The sequence below is a fragment of the Dromaius novaehollandiae genome, chromosome 5 (assembly GCF_036370855.1).
Source record: "Dromaius novaehollandiae isolate bDroNov1 chromosome 5, bDroNov1.hap1, whole genome shotgun sequence".
NCBI classification, from domain to species: domain Eukaryota; kingdom Metazoa; phylum Chordata; class Aves; order Casuariiformes; family Dromaiidae; genus Dromaius; species Dromaius novaehollandiae.
Genome location: NC_088102.1, coordinates 26,754,238 through 26,776,867, shown reverse-complemented (window position 1 = coordinate 26,776,867; position 22,630 = coordinate 26,754,238). Strand labels below are relative to the sequence as shown.

Genomic DNA, 22,630 nt, shown 5'->3' with positions numbered 1-22,630 from the left:
ATACAGACCTGTGTCTGAGTGCAATTCACTGTGCTGTTGGAACACGGACCAAAAGATGATAAACTTCTCAAGAGAAGCATGTGGCTGCCAGGCATCCCAGTGGAGGTCATGTGGTGTGTGTTGGTACACAAACTGCATTGGTTGCTTTGGAAATCCCCATGGCAAATGGAAGGGAGGATTGGAGACCAGCTGGGTTTGCTACTTGCTTCTTTTTCTTCAGCAGTCCTGGTCTGCATCTCTAAGGGCAGTGTGATGTATTGGATAAGTTCCTGATGCTGAATTGTCACATAGAGAAATGTTTTTAAGGTTTTTTTTTTTCTTTAGTTGAGACAGGGAAAGCCTTTGCTGCGTGTGCCCCTAATAGGCTATACCGTAGCCAGGTAGTCTACAGGGAGTTCTGTCCCTGCTTCCTATGTGCTAGCTGTGTAATCTTCTCAGGAGGAAAGATAAATAGCGGTTGAAGTTCTGCCATTCTGCCAGCAGCTGTACCTGAAGGAGCATGTGGGTAAGTAGGTTGGAGAAAGTGAGATCATGGCTTTGTACCTGCTGAGGGTGCTAATGGTCTTCAGAGTTGTTGAAATCCCTTCACAGTGCAGTAGTATCCTAGGAATGCCCCTCTCGAATCACCCTCAAACTCTGCTGTTTTGCATTGCAGCTGCTGTTTTTTTTCCCAACACCTGATGCCCTTTGAGAAAATGGAGATAGAAAAAAATTGTCAGAGGCAGACAGTTGGACCTTGTCATCTGCTCTGTTCATGCTTATGATTCAGGGTAAAGAAAGGGGAAGACATTAGTTCTGATGGGGTAAGCAAGTCCTGGAGCAGAAAAGAGGGCTCTCAGTATGAAGAGCATGTTTAGAATCTGATCTCCCTGGGAGAATTCCTTCTTGGCAGTTGCAAAGGGATCTGGAAAAGCTGTTCAGCAACTGATAATTCAGCTTCTCTTCCTTCTGGTCTGTGTGTTTATTCTGTTCCTCTCTGTGTCAGCCTCATGTCAGTCTCCAACTTGACTTTCAGGCCTCTGACAGCAAAGATGGTGACTGATACTCAGGGAGCAAAGCAATGACTTTTTTTTCTTTTTTTTTTTTCTAGTCTGGCTTTAAAATGGGGACAGCTTTTCTTACTCAAATTAAAAGCTATGTTGACCAAGATATAAGAAATCTGCAGCCACATGTATGCAACTGAATCATCCTCCCCAGCTAACACAAAGATACCTGCAGTTTCTCTGAACTTTTGTATTAGTGGAGTGAGTGTCAGGGGCAGAGAGGGGGGAAAAATGCTGCTAATTCATCTTTCTTGGCTGTAGAAAGAGTGAGGGCCCTCAAATGAGACCAGGTCAGAAAAGATCTGCAGACCTCTAAGGTAAAATGTTATTGCCAATGGTTGCCAACTCTCTTCCTGTGATAAGGCTTGCAGTGCTGGAAACATTGGTGGCAGTGAGTCTGTGTTAGTGAGCTGTTTCTCAAGAAAACCTTCACACTGCCTTTTCCCTAAGGCTTCTAGCATTGCTTCAGTAAAGCTGAGGCATGACGCAGAATGGGCATTTATTAAGAAACTCTGAGTTTATTAAGTTGGACTTTGTACTGGAGCTACATGTTGCTACAGAAAGGCAAGAGGGAAGAGGTGGTAAAGCCTGCGAAAGAGTGGTAAAGTGGGAGTGATGAGCAGGCTCCAAGAAGGCAACATTTGGTGAGGTGATGGAGCACTGAGGAGGAGGCAGGGCAGTGAGATATCCTCCAGGACAATGGTTCCTTATGGAGGATGAGGGTGAAGAAGAGGAATGCCAACAGTCTGGCGGGTAGGAAATAGATGCTTAGCTACAGGAGACCTGGGTTTTAGTCCAGGCATTAGTAAGGGCTCCTTTTGGAGCCTTGAGCAATAAACTTCCCCTTTCTGGCCTCTGTAAAATAGAAGAGACACTATAGAGGAGGTCTCAAAGATGTTCTTAGGCAGCACACTGCAAGCAAACTGTGTTAACTAAATAATGAATCAGGTGGGGCTGGATGTTGAGATATCCTGTTCCCAGCTATTAGTACTGTTTTTTCATCTGTGTGGGTAAATGGGCATAGCCTCAGTGGAAGCATCCCTTGCCTGTTTTACAGGCATTCAAACAGCTGGCCATAATTCACGAGGAAATTTCACTGAGCAGCTGTGACATATGAAATGCCTATGACTTTTGCTAGCCCTCACAAATGCAATCTGGCACATTGTCTTGATTCTTGGAATATTTTGTCTGATTCTGGTGCCAAATGCTGCTGCCAACTCTGCATCTCTTTCTGCCCAGCTTGGGAGCAGGGGCCCTTCTTTTTCCTGGAAATCGCATGCAGCACAGAGCCTCTGTGGAGCTGGCATACTGACAGCAGGCTCAGCTGCCACAGCAGAGTCTGGCTGTCCCCACAAATCTGCTGTGCTCTTGGCTGGATGAGAAGCAGAGAAACACAGATGACCGGTCTATGTTTATGCCCAGCTTTGAGGCGAAGCAGTAGTGGGTAGAGCAAATGTACTGTCTGTCACATTCCCACATCCTGGCACTGCAGTTTGTGGAGTGTCTCCTACCCTGACTTCACGGTGCTCCAGAGATGGAGTGGGGGCAAAGCCTAGTTAGGCTCTTCTAGGCTGCCTTGCCATAGCAAGCTGTTGGGAAGAGCAAGCTTGCAAGTCTATGAGGCTGCTGAGGGTTGTTCTCCCCCCTCTCAGGCTGTTGGCCCTGCTGGAGTTCCAGGCCTTGCTGGGTAGCTTTTGGAAAGCATCACATAGATTCTTCTACAGAGTGTGTCACTCAGCTTATCAGCCACTCCTGTCCCCTCCTGGCACATGCCTTCAGGGCAGGGACTGTTGTCGCAGGCAATGGGCTTATGGAATTGCTTGTGTAAGTTAGTTCTTCATCTGTTGCTCTGTGTACGTTGCCGTGATGCTGTTGACTGAGCTCCGCTTAGAGTTGTCAGGGATGGCATGTGAAGGAAGTGTGATCTCCCCTCCAGCTGTCAATCTTACTCCCCCTCACAGTGTTTTGTGAGCTGTCTAAGGCAATGGCTACCCACTGTCCCACTGGAGGAGTGGTCTAGGTGCAGGACTGCTCAGGGCTTCAGGCGTAGAGGAGGCTTATCTCTGAGCTGGAGTTAGAGGTCAGAATTTTGTTCCCTCTGTCAAAGCTCTGCCTGCTAGACTGCAGTTCTGTATCATGTACTGCAATGTTCCTGCTTTTAGCTGAGTTTGAAAGAGGAAGAGTGGGAAGTGGGAACTTGACATGTATCTGGGCTGTAGAATTTCAGACATCTGAGCCAGAGTTTTTAAACACATGCCTCCTGCTGGAGCCTGTAGATGTATGGGCTGCCGGTGCTGAAATCTCGCTCCCCACCCAGGATCACTGAAGCCTTAATGAGAAAACAACTGCAAATGTAAATGACTTTCTGAGAAGAAAGTTGAGCTGACTGTTATAGGCCTCATCCACCTGGGGAAGATTTCTTAGTATCACCCAAGGTGAGAGGGTAGCTGTTGCAGTACTGCTACTCCAGCCCCCACGTAGATGTTCTTGTCTACTATAAGCAAAGCTCTTCTTGTTTGTGCCCCTCAAGAAGAAACTTAACCAAAGTTGCACGTATGCTGGAACAGTGTCTGAATGGGGCTTGACCAGTATCACCCCAACGGTTTCCATTTTCACCTTGGGTGATACTGAGAAACCTTCACCAGGTGGCTGAGGCCTGTAACAGTCAGTCTAACTTCCCTTTCAGAAAGATAATTACTTTCACAGTTGTGTTTTGTTCCCTTTTTTTTTTTTTTTTCTTTCAGGCTTCAGTGATATCCTGTAAAAGGCAAGACTTTTCCCATGCAGACACACACAGCAGGTGCCTGGTGGAAGTGCTGTCTGTACTCTGTCAGCTCTGCTCCTACTGGCCTTCTAGTGTCTCTTGGCTTGGAAGAATGTTCTTTGCTGGCTGTCAGGAGGAAGAGTGCCATAGGGCTCTTCTTTGGGAGGAAACCTCTCAGGTCAATGGCACTGGTGTTAATTGAATCCCGTGCCCTTATTAGAGGTGTGGTGCTGAGGCATGTGCTTTGTCACCTTTTTTTCCTTGGCTGGGGTGGAGGAGAAAACAGCATCTCTAAAGATGGACCTGGCTGTGTGAGGAAAGGGCTGAGACCCCACGTAGGTCCTACGAAACCTTTCAGTCCTAGAAATGTGCACAGCCTTTTCTCTGGCTGTTCAGGTAAGAGTAGTCCTGAGACTGCAGGCTGCCTCTTCCTGTGTGCTGAGATCTATCTGTCCTTGGTCTGTATTTCTTCCAGTAACCTGTGTCCAGCCAGCCAGGCTGGCTGGCTGTTGTGATACTCTGCAGCCTTGTTCTGGATCACTGCTCCCAGAGATCTTGCTGCATTTCTACCCTTTCGCTACTACTACAGCAGGAAAGTAGCAGGCTGTGAATGTGCTGCATTTTTATCCCCTCCATAGGTTTGAATACAGGGTGCTTCTACTCCCTGTCCACTCTGCTGAACCGCATGGTGATCTACCACTACCCAGTAAGTGCCTCTGACCCTCAGGGCCCTCTGCTCGCTGTTGTCCAGAGCCAGCTGCCAAGGGAGAGTCTGTGAGAAATCTGATGCTACAACACTTCTGGCTGGCTCTGGCACAAGTTAGCTGGCTGGCTGGCTAGAGAGCACTGGTTTTGTTTGCTCTCTATAGCACCCCATGCAAGAGCTGCTGGGCGAAGACAGCTCCTCTGTGCCTGAAGTGACAGCGTTTTCTTTTGAGAAATTCTGCCAGCCATTGTCCCTGAGAGCAATTCCTGCTGGTGTGTCTGCACCTGGGGACTGCCCGCACTAGCACTTTTGCAGCAGGAGGGTGGGATACAACTGCCGCTGAACTTCTGTGGTGCTTACTGCTGGGGCTGAGTGCCAATGAGCTCGCTCCTATGCTACCTTGTGGTTGGTCCCAGTGTTTCCTGGTAGATCTGATATAAATCCTGATGCCAGGCAGCAAGTTTTGTAGAATTTATGCTATCTTCTCTCAGAAGTGCCTGTTCACATTGGTGAGTGCTCACCCTTCCCCTGGGCTGGCTGGCTCAGGAAGAAATGCTAAGCCACTTTTCTTTGAAGGCCAGAACAGGATGCTGCATTGACTCATACTTGGCCCAAAAGGTCCTTGCAAACTCTAGTTTTGGTTAGCATGTTATCAGGAGAAGACATGTATGGGGGGAGGCAGCTTTGGTGTCGCTTCCTGTCTGGGTTCTCTGCACTTTGCTTGTTGTTGGCTATGACCTGGCTCCTGCGTTTGTGTGTGTGTGTGTGTCTTATCACAGGGGGAGGAGGTGAATGCTGGCAGGATTGGACTCACCATTGTACTGTCGGGCATGGTTGGGGCCCTGATCTCCGGCATCTGGTTGGATAGAACCAAAACCTACAAGTAAGTCCCTTCCTTGTCTCTCTGCCCCCAGTGACTATGCTCTGCCTATATACTGTGTGAGGAACAAGCCTGTGCAGATGCAACTCTGCTGCCCAGAAATGAATTGCTGGGAGGGATTAGCAGGAAAAAAAGATAGAGTTCTTCTAAACCCAGATAGTCTAAAGTGAAACTTGGAGCAGTGTGTTAGGCCAATACAAGGTTTGGTTTTGGTGCTTCCTGTTCCTGGCATGTTTGCAGGCTGGTGGAGTTCATTCATCAGGGTGTGTGTGTTTGGCTCTTTCTGCTGTCTGTTTTGCTGGTTTTTGGATTGGCCTGGGATGAGAGTTTGAGTGTTTGTATGCAAACTCCCCTTGTGTCACACTGATAGGAGTTTAGCTGTTCTGACTGGGATTGCTGGGAGAGAGATGAGACAGGATCTCAGGAGAGGTGCCTGAGGATAGAGAAGAGATGGAGCAGCCTGTCTGAGCAGGGAAGGCATAGGCTGCCAGGGACGGATCTCTGAGGCTTGGCAGGCAGATGATAGAGATTACCTGGGCTACGCAAGTGGATTGATGCTTTTCTTCCAGGTAAACAGAGCAAGGCAGACTCCCGGTGTGACTGTTCCCATTGTGACCTTGCCTTATCAAGGTGGCCATGAGAGCAGTGCACTGTCATGTCCTGGGATGGCCCTGGTTAGGTCCTCACCAGCTGCTAGCGTAGGGAGGGGGAGAGATGGCCCAGCAGTTGCTTTGTCAGGGCTGAGAGAGTTCCTGGCACCGGCAAAATCAAGACTAGGCCATTTCTCTGCCCTTACAAACTAGCTTCTGTGAATCTCTGTCCTACTTAATGAAAGCACCATTGAATCTAGTGCCCAGAGGCCTTCTGTGAGTTTGTGTTGTATTTAGGGCAGAGGTAAAGGGTGTGTGGTTGGGTAGTGTGGGGTTTGCTGCTTGTGGGTTGGCAAAGCAGATCTGGCCAGCACACCCTGCCGCCTGCAAGGAGGCGGCTAAGGGTCCCTGGTGTCCTGCAGCTCTGCCAGCCCCCAGGAACTCAGATCTCCCTGACAAGACTCCCTGAGATCTTGCTCACGAGACCTTTGTAGGGTGTCCTGGGGGATGGAGAGTGAGTGCCTGTGCTGTCTTACAGGGGGATTCGTGTTAACAGTTTTTCACTCTGTCCACTGGCTTTGAGAACTGTGCTAACCTGCTGTCTGAGCAGGTGAGGGAAGATAGGGCTTTACTGCAGGAGTAAGTGATGTGTTGGCAGCTTTGTCTGAAGTGTGAAGGCAGCTTCAATGTCCTTTCCTTCCAGCAGCTTTTCACCTGGGGGGGGGGGGGGGTCTCTCTGCCTTTATCCTAGCTAGTAGCTTGGGCCAGAGAAGTGCTGTTTCATTGTGGGTTGTTCAGGTGAATCTGACTAACTGTGGGCTTGCAGCTTCTGAGGAGACCTCTGGCCCTAGCTGTCAAGTACAGGGATCATAAATGGGGAGGAAGTGGGCTTTTCTGACAAGACAGAATGGTAGATGAGGCTCCTGAGGTGCTGAGGAACTGGAGCAGATGACTGATACAGAGACCAGCAGGTTGCTTGCTGCTGTTTCTAGATCGTTGCATGCAGGTGAGTATTTCTCTTTTGGCAGCTCTGAGAAATGGAAACACAGCTGCTCTGAACTGCACTAGCTAACTCTGCGATGCAACATGTCTCTTTCCGATCTGGGGCTAGTGGTAAGGTGGCCTTGCCTGCACTGGTAGGGCATATGGTCTTCCTGGCTCTCCTTGAGTTGAGCTAGGTTGCAGCACGAGGGCTTTAGAGCTTTGTGGCTCATTAACCAGAGCTGAGACTTGCAACTTGGCAGCACGGGGGGAAAAAAAGTCCTGGGTTTGTTCCAAGACCCCTGTTTGCTTGAAGGGACCAAGTAGGTGGGCAGAGCTGGCTGAGTGTACAGAAAAGTAGAGTTATGCCACCCATAGAATTTACCCTGCAGACTCCGGGAGGTATTTGGGGCTAGATACAGCCTTATATGAGGAACAATTCTGCTAAGATTTTTCTTCTCCATTGCAGCCCACTAAGTGGATTTCTATGGAACTAGCAAAACTTATCTGAATGCTACTGAGTCTTTATTTAGTCTCATTTAAAAGTCTATTTAAAAAACTGTCAGAATGACAGATGTTCTGGATAGGTACCCTCCCCCTTCCCTTCAGCACACAGATAGTATCAGGAATGTAATGATAAGCACATGAAAATCAGGAAAGAAAGATGTCAAGTCCTTTTTTTAGTCAGCTTAGAGAAGGAGAGAGAGACAGGCTGATGAACAGACTCCAGCTGTGATTGAGGTGAGCAGGGGGAGATTAATAACAGAAGGAATTGCAGAGCTCTGTATGCGTGTTTGACTTTTACTGTCCCATCAGCAGTTTCTTGAAAGGGTGAGGCTGTGCTAAGTCAGGCTTTCCCCATCTGTTGTGCTCAGGCACCAAATGGCCTCGCATTCTTGCTTTTATTTGGCAGAAGAGTCCCTGCAGCAGCCCCTGCACTGTTCTTATTTTTGGAATTAACAGGCACATATTTGGCCCATGCAAATATGTGGGTTATGTTGTGGTGGGAGAGCTGTCCCAGAACTCGGGCTGCCTTTGGTGGGATGGTTTGTCTGACAGCAGGCCACCTCTCTAAAACAACACAGTTTTGACATTAAGTTAAATGGTACTCCCTGTACATCTTGGAGTTCCTGCCTGAGAGGAAGGATTGTGACAGCTGGAGGCTACTGATTTGCCTTGAGTGTCTTGGTATTTGTAGGGAAGTCTAGCGTGGAATCAGGGATCTAGGAACTGGATTAATCACCACTTCTCTTTGGCTATGCTTTGCTTTTAAGGGCAGTGTTCAGATGGACGAGGGCCTAGCTGCTTCCAGACAGTTGCTTTCTGCTGTTCTCCCTGTAGTCTAAGATCTCAGAGATGCCCATCTCTCTCCATTGACCAGACACAGTACCTTAAGTGCTATTTTAAACTTAAACACACTTTGGGGCCATAGACACTTAAAATTTGGGAGAGGGAGGGAAGATATGGGCAGTGGAGAATGGGGCAGTTGAGTCTTTCGTGTTAAAAGAAAGCTGTCAGCCTAGCCTGGCCTGTGTTTTAGGCCTTTTTGTTGCAGCCTAGTCCCTGTCTAGTGGATATACCTTCACCCTGTTCTGCCATATCTCTTCTTTCATATGAAAATACTCTGCCAAGGCTGTCCTCTTCTGTGACCTTCATACAGAAAGTAAGTGACAGAAAACTGACTGCAGAAGGATGTGGGGCATGAAGACCAAACTAGCTCTCTCCGATTCTTGCCTTTTCTAGAACCTGACACCTCAGTGTCTTCGACAGTGAGATCCTTCTGGGAGTATGGGGACAAGGCCTTTATTCGGGGTCTCGTGCAGCCTGGAGCGTGCTGTCCTCATGGTAAAGCCCGTGAAGGCCGTCTGTCATCCCAGCCCATATAGCAGAGAGCACTGGAGCTGCACACAACGTCCCAGTGAGCAGCTAAAGCTGTTGCATCTGGCTGTGGCCTCCCACCCTCCCCTTCTTCATTTGTTGCTTTTTGTTCAGACCCTCTTCCTTCAGATGTTGCTTGGCTCTAGTGTTTTCCCAGCTCTGCTTCCCTGTGAGCCTGGTCTTGTCCCTTTTCCTTTCCTTGCCCGAGTGATCTTGTGGGACACTGCTGGACTGGGCTTGGCCCTGTCTCTTCCTTGCTTTAGAGCTTCCTCTGGAGTTGGCTGAACAGCAGGAGTTGTGTTCTCCATTTCAGTCCTCTTCCCTGCTGATGCTGTCCCTGGCTGGCTTTCTTCCCCAAGGTCCGTTTCTCACAGTCCTTTGTGCAAGCTCTTTAATTTGCCTCTTAAAAGGGGTAGGGAATGTGACTGGGGCAGATGAATGTCAGGGCAGCTTAGGTTCACTGAAGTGACAAGTGTGTCAGCTCCTTCACAGATCTCCCTCTGGCTCTGCCACAGAGACTTGGCAGCTGGTGCCCTGGTAGCGCCACCTACATGTTGGTGCTCTGGGCTCCTTTCCCAGACCCTAGAGCACAGAGATAGTTTAACCCCTGTTGTCCTAAGGTGATATAGCAGGATGCATAATTTTGACCATGCACTCTACTGCACTGGGTATCCTTTCAGGGAGACTGGCTGTACATGTGCCAGGTAATGATAATTACCAGTCCCTGTTGGGTTATCAGTCCTGACAGGTTGCCTAAAGCACCAGGATTCTGTGCAAATGCCCTCTGTGAATCTATTTCTCCTTCATGTTTTTCTGTTCCTGAAAGATTTATATGGCTACAAGTGTGTTTTCAAGCAAAAGCAGGCACTCTTCCATGATACAGCCTCAGTGTGAAGCAAGGTCCTGACCACATCTGGTCACTAACTCATTATCTTTACCCTGGAGATGAGGAGCAAGTCACAAGCTTAGGCAGCTGTAAAGATGGAGCAATTCAGATGCAAACTCCCTTGACTATTTGAACCATAAACCCAGGAAATGGGGCAAGATTTTGTGGGACTACCCTGAGAACCTTGCACTGAGACCAAAACTAATGGGAGATGGGAGGGAAATCAAAAAAACTGTCTCCAGACAGGTATCAAGTGTCCTCGCTGGCAGAGACTAAGCTTTTCAGGGTCATAGCTGCTTCATGGAGGCCAGCACTGTGTAGTGTGTATCTTAGCACTGATTTCTGTGTAGTCTGGAGACTCCTTTTGTGGAAGCAGCATCCAGTTCAAACTTGGTCTGTGCAGTCCCGGGAGCTGGAGATCCAACCTTGAGCTTCTTCCCCAGTCAGCTCTTTTCCTCCAGGGCTATTTTGTGCCAGGGGATGGGAGGCATAGAACTCAGGGGAGATATCTAAGGAGCCCTGTATTGAGCGGAGAAAGGCTTTTTACTGCTTCTCCTCCACCTCTGTCTTAGGTTACTGTCTAACTCCTCTGTTGGTCAGTCCTTCATCTCATCTCCTTCTGTAGCCTCTAGGCTATGTTCTAGTATTGTAGCAGCTCTCTGCAGCGGGTTACAGCAGAAGGAGCCCCTTTATGCTACCTTCACAGGTGAATTTTTTTATCCATATAAGTACTGGCAAAATGTATTAAAGAAGCTATATAGCATTGGAGGGGAAGGGATTTGCCTACTCCTTTGTTCCAAAACAAAACTATTTGTCCCAGCAAATATTTAATGTATTGAAAGTCTAAATAATGTCTTTGGAATCTTTATAAGCATGAATCAAAAGTTGAAGTTAGCTTCTCAAGCTTGTATTTGGATAAGAAATGACTTAGGGGCATGAGCCCTGCTAACTTCAATCATTGCCAGTAGTGATGGAGGACAGAGCCATAACTGGAACATTTCAGTTTTATTTGTGGTAGTTCAGTGCACTGGAAAATTTTTACTGCAAATATAGTACTGGTTGCATGTAACGAACTTGAGGCTGGATTTCTGACAGTATTTGCATTAAAACCAAAATTAAATGTGAAAATAGTCAGATGTAAATGTTTTGTTTCTTTAGTAGAATTGTATATACTGATACCAAACACATTCTTTAATGGATTAAGACTGGAAGATTGGCTAAAAAGTACACAAGTATCTTGTGAATATACTTATACCTTGTTCCTAGAACCGCACCCCTCCCCCCCAAGTTAATCTTTTTCAACTCTGGTAACTGTTCTGCTTTCAAGAGCCTGTTGGAATTTCAGTCATTTACAGGATTTACCTTTTCTTGTTTCCTTCCCCAAATATGTACTCCTTGCTACCTTCTGTCCCAGAATGGGCTGTGTTTTCTTTGGATGTGGGAAGGAGCTCCTGGTTATATAGTCAGGGATGGCATTTGCTATCATTTCAGTTCTGGTAAAGCTGATCTGGGCTGTTGCGTTTGTCTCGCAGCACTGAGTCCACCCTGTTCCTTAGCATAGCCAAGCTGCAGCCCTGGCGGGTTCCCGGGGTCTACCTGGTGTGCTTCCCAGGTGCAGGGTCTTTTCAACTCCTCTGCGCACAGGGGAGAGCTCATGGTTCAGTTGCTGTTGCCTGTAGCGCTAATCCTATCAAACACTCCATGGCTTGAGGGTCTGAGCTGTGAGGGCACCCTGTATTGTAGGTTGCCTCTCCAGTGCAGCAGGCAGCTTAAACATAAATAGTAATGGCAGTGTAATTTGGTTTGGGTAACACTGAAAAATACAGGTCCATAAAACAGCATCCTTGTTTTTTCCTCACTGTTCTAGAGAGTTGTTCTGACCTGATGGTGTCCTCTATGGCACTGATGGTCTGTCCTCTGTACATGATTCTTCCAAATCTTGGAGGGGCTGTGCAGCCTTTCTCAACTGACCTGTGCATTGTAGAGCCACCACGGTTCCTCTCTTCAGCCAGCATTCCCGTTCTGTAACAGTGCTGTCACCTCTTCCCTTTGCTTTCCTGCTTGCAAGTGTTCAACAGCTTCAGCCCTCTGTTTATAACTGTGTTCAACTGGTTGTAATATAGAGAGTGCCCAGGAACCCTAGCCAGGAGAAGCAGTCATTAAGGTTAATGATCTCTTCATTTGACTTTCTTTCTGTCCTCTCAAGAGAGATACATGACACATGGCCAGGGAACAGTCAGCCCATGGTAGGATCTGAGCTTCTTGGCTGCCTCATAGGTGCCGCCTAATAGGTACAGTGTCATTCCTGACCCCACAGGGAGCAAAATGCCCCTGAGAGTCAGGGAGATAGGAACACCTACATCTGTTCTTGCATCTCCTGCGGCCCTGCTTTGCATCCAGGCCCTTCTGTGCTCTGTGTCAATGCAGTTCCTCTGTCTGTGGTAAGGGTGTGAGAGGGCTGTGCAGCTTCTTTGTTACCATGTGCCACAAGCTGTACCGAGATCTGTGGACAAAAGGAGTAGGAGGATTGGATTAAATAAAACCTGGGTTGTGCTTTTCCTTGCAGACAGACAACGCTAGTGGTTTATATCATGTCTCTGGTGGGAATGGTTGTCTACACCTTCACTCTGAGTCTAGGTCACCTCTGGGTGGTCTTTGTGACTGCAGGCGTGCTGGGGTAAGTTCATGTGCAATCTGCTTTGTGCTGCACATTGTCTGCCAGGAGATGGGGGAGGAGGCCCAGGAGAGAGTGGGGAAGGCTGTGGTCTGTGTATGGCTCTTGCATGGGATAAAGATAAAATGATCTGTTCTCTGCATCTCTTGTGTATGTTTGATTAGTCAGGGACATAAGCATAGCCCTGCACAACTACAGTTGCCTTAAATACTCTAGGCAGTCAAATAAAAGGATTTGAGAAACAAATGGGACTGGGGCGCCACAGATCCTAGTGGGGAGGAGTAAAAAAGCATGTGGGTCTGGGTGGCTGATTGGCTGTGTTGCGGATTGATGCCTTTCACAGTTACTTGTGGGAGGTGCTGCCTTCAATGCTTCATTCTCATAGCAACTGGCAGCTCCCTGCTGGCCTGGCTCTGTGCCCTGAGGCTCTGGGCACAAGTACTTGAGGGTAGGAGGGAGACCTGTGCCATGATGAGGGAGTCAGACAGCTGTGTGGGCTACAACGATGCTAGGGGACACATCCTGTGCAGTCAGTGAAGCATCATAACAGGGATATGGGCTGCCTTGTGCCTATTCAGTCATCCTTCTAGCAGCTACTGAGCCTTCCTTTCTGTGTGTTTCTTTACAGGTTTTTCATGACAGGGTACCTTCCACTGGGTTTTGAGTTTGCTGCAGAGTTAACATATCCAGAATCGGAAGGAACATCATCAGGGCTCCTTAATGTCTCAGCACAGGTAGGTGTGCTGTTTCCTTTTCCTCACCTTCCAGAACCTCTTTTTAGGCAGAAAGATCAAGTCATGGTTCGCACTCCTGACCCCCATTTCTTGTCCATGATTATTGTCATGTACTTCAGATCTAAGCACCTTAGGACTTGGCTTTTCAAAAGCCTAGCAGCATTCCTCTAGTGGTACCCATTATGTTTCTGCTTAGGAAAAATCTGTCAGGATGCTGATCATCGATGCCTTTTCCATCGTTGCTCCTAACAACCTAGGACCTGCCTCTCCTCCAGTGAGAGATGAGATTTCAGTTTTCAGGCTCACCTCTCTTCCCATCAGCTGCAAGGAGATGCAAGGAAATGTTTATAACCAAGCTTTAGCCTAGCTAGACCAACAGCTTGGCTGACCTGTATGCTCTGATACTTTGGCAGAGCTGGGAAATTGTTCAGGCTGCTTTATAGTAGCAATACAGCTTGACCCCGCTTTTGTTGTTTTGTAGATCTTTGGTATTGCTTTCACCATCAGCCAAGGACAGATCATGGATCACTTTGGGACAAAGGCAGGAAACCTCTTTCTTTGTTCCTTCCTGTTCCTGGGGACCATCGTGACAGGTAGTCAGTCTTCCCAGTGTTTCCCTACTGTTACTCTTTTGCTTGGGCATGTGGACTGAAGGGCTCCTGTGTGTAATGGTGCGTGCAGGAAGTAGCAGAACCCATAGCAGTGCTGCTGTGCTTCTTTAAGCAGCTGCTCTATGTTAAAAAGAAGAGATCCAAGGCTCCCTGCCCAGCTGCTGGCTGGGGTCTCAAAGATGAGTCTACTACCTGCTGAGATAGTGCTGTCCTCAGTTAGGAGAGTGGCTTCGCCTGCTGACCCTAATGTGTTCCTTGTCTTCTCTGGGGCCTCTGCTGCCTTTTTGGGTCTTGGGGAAACTGATTTGGACTCTGAACAGTGACTTAATCGCCTTCACGTCTCTCTTCCTCCCTCTGTCTTTCAGCATTCATTAAGGCTGATCTCCGAAGACAGCAGGCCAATTTGGAAAGTGAACAGCCAGTGAGTGAATCCGCTTTGATCCCTTCTCTGCTCCTGCTATTAGCTCAGGGCAGCACCCATCTCCTCTCCTTTCTAGGAATGGGGATGGCCCTTTCTGAGTTGCAACTGTAGTTGTGATCCTATTATCTTATCTCACCACTTCTCATCCCACTTTTTGCCTGTGGGGAAACTCCTTGTTGGCATTTTCAGACAGGTGGCTGTAGTCCCAGCTCCACTAGCCATTGGGGGCTTGTGGTTTCTCATGGTTTGTGTCACAGTGAATGTACCTGAGGCTCTTCTTTGAGGTTTTGGCCCTCAGAGTGCCTGCAGGGCTTTGCATGTGTTCTTACTGGCTGGAGACAGGTATGGGTCAGTGTGCGCTCACTTCTTTCCCCTGATAACCACTGAGCCCTCAAATGCTTTGCCCTTGTTTTGAGCTGGGTGATCGTTCTTCCAGCCCCCTGTGGAGACAGGTTGTTCCTCTTACTCCCTGTCCTCAGCTGCAAAGTGGGGTTTGGGCTCTAGGACTGGAGGAAACTAGGTGACAAAGCCCAATTCAGGGCTTGGGCAGCCTGCCTCCCCACCCTTTGTGCAGTGCTGTAGACAAGGCTGCAAGTTTGTGTTTGAATACCAGAGTCTGGGGTGCACCATGTGGTAAGTGTAGCTGTTTGCATGTGGGAGCGAGCCTCCAGTGAACTAACCACAGTGGATAATCTCAAAAGCTCCCCCTATGCAGAAAGGGAAGGAACTAGTGCTTGCTTTGGCTTCTTTTTCTCACTGCTCTGGGCTCCTTTTCCAGGACGTCCACTCAATGTTTATGAAGCCATCAGCAACCATGGCTAGCAAAGTGCATATGCTCAGTTCCATGCTGGCTTGAGTCAGCTCTATTCAGAAGACAGTGCTGCCTTCCTCCAGATAATCTAACTGCTCCAATCTGGAGAGAGACCAGAGGGTCCAAGGAGCAGCCTACTCTGACTGGCTGCTCAGGAAGGTGGATTTTCAATTACAAAATACATATACTTTTTTATTTTTATATATTTTTACAGAACTGTCTCAGTACAAATGCACAGAGTAGGATAAGTAGGGGGAACTAATGCTGCCCTGGGCAGTTCTTGCACATGTAATTCTAGAGCAGATGGAAGGAAAAAGGCTGTCCAGTTTAGCTAGTTTGGGCAAAGGGCTTGCCCCACCATTGTAATTAAGAATTCCTGTTTTTTGTATTCACTTATTTTTTTATATTCCCAGAATGTTGGTGTAGGTAGGGTTAGCTAGAACAAAGTTAGCTAAGATGAGGTGGGATAAAGAACAGTCTGTTGTGATAATATGCCTGTATCTCTATATTAACAATGATGAAGCCAAAGGCAGAAGATTAATTGTAGGGCCAAGCCATTGTCTGCAAACCCGGAGGCAGCAGGGCTGAAATGAGGTGCTCGTGGCACTGCAAGTTACTCAGAACACATTTGTGGAAGGAGGAGGAAATATCAAGGTCATTTGGCAGCATACATGATGCCAAGTAGTAGTGAGGTCCCTTCCCTTTGTCAGGCACTTCCCTCATCAGATGATCTGAAGGGTTGTGCTTAAACCATTTTTTTATCAGTCTAAAGTACAATTGTAAGGGCTTGCTTCTGGATGCCGGAGAGGGCATTGAGACCAGAGCAAGGTATGTACAGGTACCATTTCTGTAATACTAAAGTCCTCTAGAACTGATTGTGGTAAGAACCAGAGGGACATGTGTGAAGTAAAGGGTCTTAGGCAGGCCAAAACTCCACTGGCAGCTCCCCCTTCGGGTGCTGTGCTCCATAGATTCCATGATGGACCCCTCTCCTACCCCAGATGTGGCTTCCAAATGGCAGAGCTCACCTGATTGATTTCTCAAGGTTAATAAACAAAATCCTGTCCTCAACTGACTGAAGTTAGGCTGAATCTGGTGTTCTGCCTCAATCAGGGGAGCAGCCAGCTGGGCTTAGGCATTGTGTTCTGCCTTTGTGGAGAGCTCTGACAGAGTCATGTTCTGGAGCTTTGCTAAATGGCAGGCTGCCCTACATGTGCTTGGTTGATTTTAATGGTATGTCCTTTGCTTGTTCTTTTTTATTTTTTTCCCTCTCCACTTCCCTCCCTACTTGCCTCCATCTTCTTTGGGATCATGACTTGTGGCTGTTGTTGCAGAGGACTCCAAGGCAGCAGTCAGATCATGGATTACGGACTGTAGCTTGTAACCCTAACCCATCAATTTCCATTCCTGCTCACTAGCTCATACACAAAGGTAGGAGAATCACGCTAATCTGCTTGTCTGAACGCTCACGGGTGGCCCAGGCACCAAGCCAATGGCACTTCTGGGGCAAAAGCAATGGTTGCAGAGTTCTGGGAGTTTTTCTGGCCTTCTGACGTACAAGTCTGAGGTGGGGAAAGGAAAGATGAGACAGCTCTTAAGAACACTGAAGATGCCCCTATCTAATGCAAGCCTAATGGATGGGCAGCAGATGGAGAACTGGACTGTCAGTAAGTTGTTGGGGAGATGAAGTGCAGGCATTCACTGATGTTACTTTTACAGTCCAGACTCTTGGCTGGAAGTGATGCCTGGAGCTCTGTAGAAGAGCTGGCTTTGACACCTATAGTGCATGCCTGTTACATGAAGGAAGTTTAAAAACCTCTAGCAACACCAGAGTCATTGGGTTGGTGCCTTTTGGTATAAGGATGCCTGAAAATTATAAAACTCTCTACTTGCTGACCTGTAATTCTTAATGGCTCTTGGTTGTTTCTCAGATGTTTCTTAAGGCGTAACACTTTGCTGCTCACTGCCCTTTGCCCTGGCTGGCTGCTCTGTCAAGTTCATCACACTGCCCTCTGCTTTGCTTGGTGTTCATCAAGCATGTGCATCACATGGGCCACAGCAAACAAGACTAACAGGCAAAGGCAGAGAAACAGCCTTAATCCTACTGAAATTGGAGTGTGTGCTACCAGGAGTGTGAAGCAGCCATGCTTTTGTACTTGTGGAGCAGTTAGGTGGGCAGGGAAAGATGTGGCTCTAGACTGAGCACTCCTGAAGCTTTCTCTATACTGTAGTCTGCAGCAGTTTTAGCAGGGGTAGGTGTGCTGGGTTGTTTGCGTACCAGAAGCTGTCTGCACGAACTGGGCGAACCTGATTGGGATGTACTGGGACTTGTTTGGTGGCTGAAGCTTATGTCACTGCCTTCATTGTGAGTGGTATAGGACCCAGCTTGGTACAACTGCCAGTGTTATCATTAACATCTCAGCTGCAAAACAGACACTGTGAGGGTTGGGTATGCTGCTCTATGCCTACTGCAAGAAGACTGACACTCAATTGGGTGTGATCTTCTGGAGAATGCAGAGTTGTAGATGTGTGCAGGCCTCATCTTTCCTGCTGAAATGCTGCACCTTTGACTGCATAGCCCTGTTTATGATGGTGAATTGACCCAGTGGAGACCCATGGCAGAGTGAGGTAGCTGGCTAATTGTTCTCTCTGGGGGACCATCATCCAGAGTACTGGCTTAGTAAGGTATGGTCCAGAAATGATCTGGTAGGAAACTGTCAAAGTCTTTAACTCTATGTTCAGCTGTTGAATGGCTTTGGAGCAGAGTAAGACTGTGGAGCAACCTGGTTTCCCAGTGTCTTAAGGAACCCAGAGGGGGAAAAGGGGAAAAACACACTTGCTGATTCTCCCAGGGGAAGTTTTTCCATTTTCACCTAATAGTGACTTCTGGTGATGAAATGGAAAGACTAGCATCAGGTTGAGCTGTTGGCTCTCTAGGGAGAAGAGGAATGCACAAAGCCATAACCTCAGGGCCAAAGTCAGCATTTACCAGCCTTGACTCTGTCCAACAATGGCAGCCTCTAAGCAGCCACCTTTCAGAGCTCTTGGTGACTGTTCATACTGCAGGATATTTTCCATTTTCCCCACAGGACCTGCCTTGTGTCCACAGGCAGTTTGTCTTCTATCAGTGCCCTCCTCTGCTTAAAGTTATAATTAAACAGATGTTGCAATTAAACTTGTAGTGAGAGCTAAATTAGCCTAATGGCACTATGAACACCTTGTCCTCTAACAAAGCTGTAATTGTTCCAACAATCAGTTCACAGATCATCAGCCAGGTTAGCTTTCTGTACCTCAGGACCACTTAGATCAAATGTCCTTTTTACATGATACGAAGTCTTTGTGGGCTGCCTTTGTTGTAAGTGCATCTGAAACCATCCAGCACTCTGCCTTAAGGTTTTACAGCAGTGTCAGTTGATTCATGTTATATATTATATGCTTGTATATGCTGTGTACAACCTGTACTCATCTGCTCCTTGTTTCCAGCATCCATGCAAACCTTCCTTTATTGTTTGTTTGCAAGAGAGTAGGGAATGAAATGGCCTTCAGGCTTTGTCCTTGTTTTTGCATTGTAATAAAGTTAAAAAATTTTGCCTGGAATGTTACTGTACCAGCAGTGCTGAGACACTAATGAGTGTGGGTGAGTTTGGATGGTCAATGGTGAGGGATTTGTTTAAAGCAGGTTTGCAGTTCTGCTGTGTCCCCCAACCGTGTCCTGAAGATGTTATGACTCAGAATCAGGGTTCCATTTTTTGATGTTTTTCTGCTTGTCTGGATGCAAAGATGTATCTGATGGATCTCAGTGGAATACCCCAAAGCATGTTGCCTTTTCATTCCAAGGACAGTGTGACTCAGAGGCTGGCTAGGGCATTAGGGCAATTACCCAACCTCTCTAGCTTGCTGGAGTCTTTTGCAAGCTGTAGCTCTAGTGGAAGTACATCTAGCAGTAGCCAGTGAAAGAACTTCAGTTTTGCTTAGTAGGCTCTGTCTCCTGTTTCCCAAGACCTCCCTGCAACCTTTCTGTGTTTATTGTGGGGCAAGCTGCCTTCTCTTCCTCCTGTCCCAAACCCACCAGCAGGCCGTCTCCATACCCTGTTCCTGACCCCCACCTGTGACTGCAGCCTTCCTTTCCTAAGATGGTGTAGCCCTGTGGGCTTGCTGATCTTACAAAGCTGGGTTCCTGTAGCTCCAGAGCTGAGGAGGGGTAAGTGGGGTCAAGACTCCAGAGGCTTGGTGAGCCTGTTCAGAACTGCCAGCATGCTTTGGGGATGCATTCTAGTGGGGTTTCCAGAGCCTACATGAAGCTTTTCTATTACCCCTACCTCTAGTGCCACTTCATGCAACCCTCCTTTTTCCACAGTTCTCAGTGCTGATAGGAGCTTTCTCTGCACTTCCTGGCTTATGCCTCCAGGCATCTCTCTGAAGTTTTCCTGATCTCGCTCTTCTGCTTTGGGATATTGCTGCTGACCTCTGTAAAACCTTTTCAGCTGCAGTTTGTGTAAGAAGCTACTCAAAAATGAAACTGTTTTGTATCTCTCGCTTCCATGCTGCCTGAACTTCCCTCAGACTGCTTTGGGGGTGTGAATCTCTTTCCCATGCACTTCTGACTCCTGCCTCAGATGTCAGTCTTGCCCCACAGTGAGTTAATACAGCTTAGGCTGTGGGAGACTCCACATTTACCCTTAAGAGACTGCATGTTGTCTTTTGAATCAGTGACAACTGCGATGTCTCACTCTATGTGAAGAGTTAGCACTTGAAGAGATGTATCTGAAATCCCCTGGGGAGGGTGGAATGTCAAGTCTCATCATGGACCACCCCTGAAGGGCTCAGCAAAGGAGATGACCCAGCTGTACTCATGAAGGCTGAACTGCGATTGCTCTGCTTTAGCGGTGTTTCACTCTGCCCCAGGGTCAGGGTGGCATTGTGTTAACTGGGCAGCAAGCTGGGTCCTCCTTGATTTTCCTCTGGGAAATGACTGCAACTTTCTCCACCTTAAGGGAGGAAGTTGTAGGAAGTAGAAGGGTTCCAGTAGTTAGGCTAATTCTTTCGTAGGATTTGTGCAGAAGAAGACTCATGTATGTTTGCCTTTCATTTCTTATGGCTTTTTGGGTGTATGAGTACTGAACCTTGAAGGCCTTGTCTATACCATCCTGGGTGTGGAATTATCCCAGCTATAAGCCCTGACTGGGGGCAGGGAAGAGTAGGGGGCAGAGGGTGTCAGCCCTGAATGGGGAGACTTGAAGATGAGCTGTACCAGCAACTTGTTTGGGTGTTGTGGAGGTCCATAGATATTCCAGGGAAAGGACAGAAAGGAGTTAGTTCCTGTGCTGACTCTTGCTGAAAATTTGGAGGGTGTACGTCACGCAGGTTCCTTCTGGTGCTAGCACAGATGCTGTCCTTCCCCATGGCATGAAGGATGAGATCCCAGTTTCTTCCCCTGCCCAGAGAACTGCCCCTGCAGCTTTACCACTTGGAGGATCATCTCACATCAGTGATATGTCTCCAGTGAGCTGGCTGTGGGGGTGTTACCTGGGCCTGTACAGTTCCCCTGCTTCTGTGTATAAACTTGGAAGTGTTTACTTACACACTTCTGTGTATAAGGCTTGAAGACTACAGCAAGTAGCCTAAGGGAGGTGGGATCCAGTGGGATCCTTGCTGTGCCTGTTGTTCCAGAGCTCCTTGGCTGGGTGCTAGAGTGGTCTAGAGAGAGAAGAGGGAGCCAGGTGCACTCTTGTCTTGAGCTCTCTGAGGGTGGTGATTCTGTTTCGGGGATTTCTGCACACTAGCAGTAAGCCACGAGTGAGCCAGCCTCTGGCCAGCTGGTCTCTCTGAAGCCCAGGTCTGGCCATCCAGGACCTTAACAATATTCCTTTTCTTTGTCTGACTTGCAGAAAGTGATGCCTGAAGCCTGTACTGATGCCATAGTCCTTGAAGAATCGAAGCTGTGAAACAGAGGGGTGGCAGAGCTGGGAAATGCACTCTCCTCCCCATTCCCACATCTGCCACCTATGCCATTCTCCTGTCATGCTTGCAGTAAAGCAGTGGGCAGCCTCGGAGCAGGAGCCCAGTAAACCCCTTGCAAAGTGTGGAAAAGAGCAAAACAAGAAGAGAGTTGCTCTCTTCAGTTACATCTCTGCATCTTGCTGTTTTGCAGACCTTACTGCTTGAAGCAAAACTTGAGCAAAGCCACTGTTCTCCCCTTTTCCCCTTCACCAGCTCATCTATGTTTGGAAGAAGCATACATGGTCAGAAAAGCGAGGCTGCATTTGCAGATTAGCACTGAGCACAAGCAGGCGAGATGATACCCTGCACCTGGCCTGTGTTTCCTCTTTCAGAGAAGCTTTGACATTAAATGTAGAAGCTGGACCATGCATACTTTGTGAGCAACCCTGGAAGAGTTGTGATCTGCCTGTGAAGAAGCTGGATTGCTCTGCCTCAGTGCCTGTGATGCTCTCCACATTGCAGAGGTGATGGTAGAGCCTCAACACATCTCCAGACAGTGCAAAGCAGTACATCTGCTGCTGCTGCTGCCAGCTCCAGTTTCTGTATGTGGCTATCCCCATTGCAACACTTTGTGGATAAACCTCTATTTAGAATTCATTTTAGGTTGCCATGATGTTCCTATCTATTAGGAATAATTGAGACACCAGTATGCATCCTGGGCAGATTCCAGCTCTCATCCTGCCTAGAGGCACGGTCTAGCTGCAGGGCTTATGTTGAATCTACAGCCTGTACCCTGCCCAGCGCAGCTCACTAGCAACAGGATTCAAACCACAAGCTCCCTGGGCTACGGACCACTAATGATAAAAAGTGCCTCTTGCATGTTTTAACACAACATGAAATCTTTTGTGAAGTCCTATACTGGTATAGCCAGCCAGGATTGCATTGTTTTGCACTGCCACAGTGAGGTGTTTGACTCACGTGGGAATGAAGATTTGCTCCAGTGTGGAAGCTTCCCACTTTTTAATAGGCAACAGGAATAGCCCACTTACCAGCATCTGTGTCTTGCAGACACTTCCCCTCTGTATGCTGTTATTTCCTGATCACAGGTATAGATCCTTATATCCCTTCTACTTCCTTTACAGCATCAGACAGATAGTCACTGCCCTGATGGAGACATGGTGTCCTTATCCTCCTTAAATAATGCAGTTGTGCACAAATAATTTTGAAAAAATAAATGTTAAAGTAGATAAAAATAGCTCTCTTGGACATACCATTTTTGACGAAACCTTTCTTGTGAAATTTTACTTTTGAAACAAAAATGTTAAAGTCCCATATTTGATAATTTGGGATAGAACAGTGGGTCTAAAAATGTCTTTTAAATAAAGATTTTCGTAAGAAAGCAAAACATTTCAAGTGTATGTGTGAAACATGACACTCACATTATATGGTTTAAACTGGCTTTTTTTTTTTTTTTTTTAAATCCTGAAATGTTTTACAGAATGGAAAAATGATTATTTTTTTGCCCAGTGCTACTGTTGTGTTCTTTTTCTGCCTTATGTTATTTTTTTTCCTGCCTTCTTCCTCATGTGTGCAGGCTTTCCAGCCAGCAGAGTCTGCTGGTGTCTTCCCACTTTCTGTGTACTGCCCATCTACTTTGAATATTATTTCATCTAGGTTGCTGCAGCCTGTTCCTATTTTTTTCCCCTCTTGT

General features: G+C 47.5%; 1 protein-coding gene across 2 annotated transcripts in view; it reads left to right on the top strand.

The window, feature by feature from the left end:
* The window catches only part of FLVCR2 (FLVCR choline and putative heme transporter 2), a 39,096-nt gene extending 16,772 nt beyond the window's left edge, over nucleotides 1-22,324 (top strand). The window contains exons 4-11 of one of the 2 annotated variants that reach the window (XM_064512295.1): nucleotides 4,446-4,513; nucleotides 5,293-5,396; nucleotides 12,295-12,405; nucleotides 13,031-13,136; nucleotides 13,618-13,729; nucleotides 14,113-14,168; nucleotides 16,314-16,410; nucleotides 20,868-22,324. In XM_064512295.1, coding sequence (XP_064368365.1) covers nucleotides 4,446-4,513; nucleotides 5,293-5,396; nucleotides 12,295-12,405; nucleotides 13,031-13,136; nucleotides 13,618-13,729; nucleotides 14,113-14,168; nucleotides 16,314-16,397 — 641 coding nt within the window. In that variant the 3' untranslated portion in view covers nucleotides 16,398-16,410; nucleotides 20,868-22,324. The remainder of the gene's footprint in view (nucleotides 1-4,445; nucleotides 4,514-5,292; nucleotides 5,397-12,294; nucleotides 12,406-13,030; nucleotides 13,137-13,617; nucleotides 13,730-14,112; nucleotides 14,169-16,313; nucleotides 16,411-20,867) is intronic. The other variant, XM_026120274.2, reaches the window with a different exon arrangement.
* The last annotated feature ends 306 nt before the right edge of the window (nucleotides 22,325-22,630 follow it).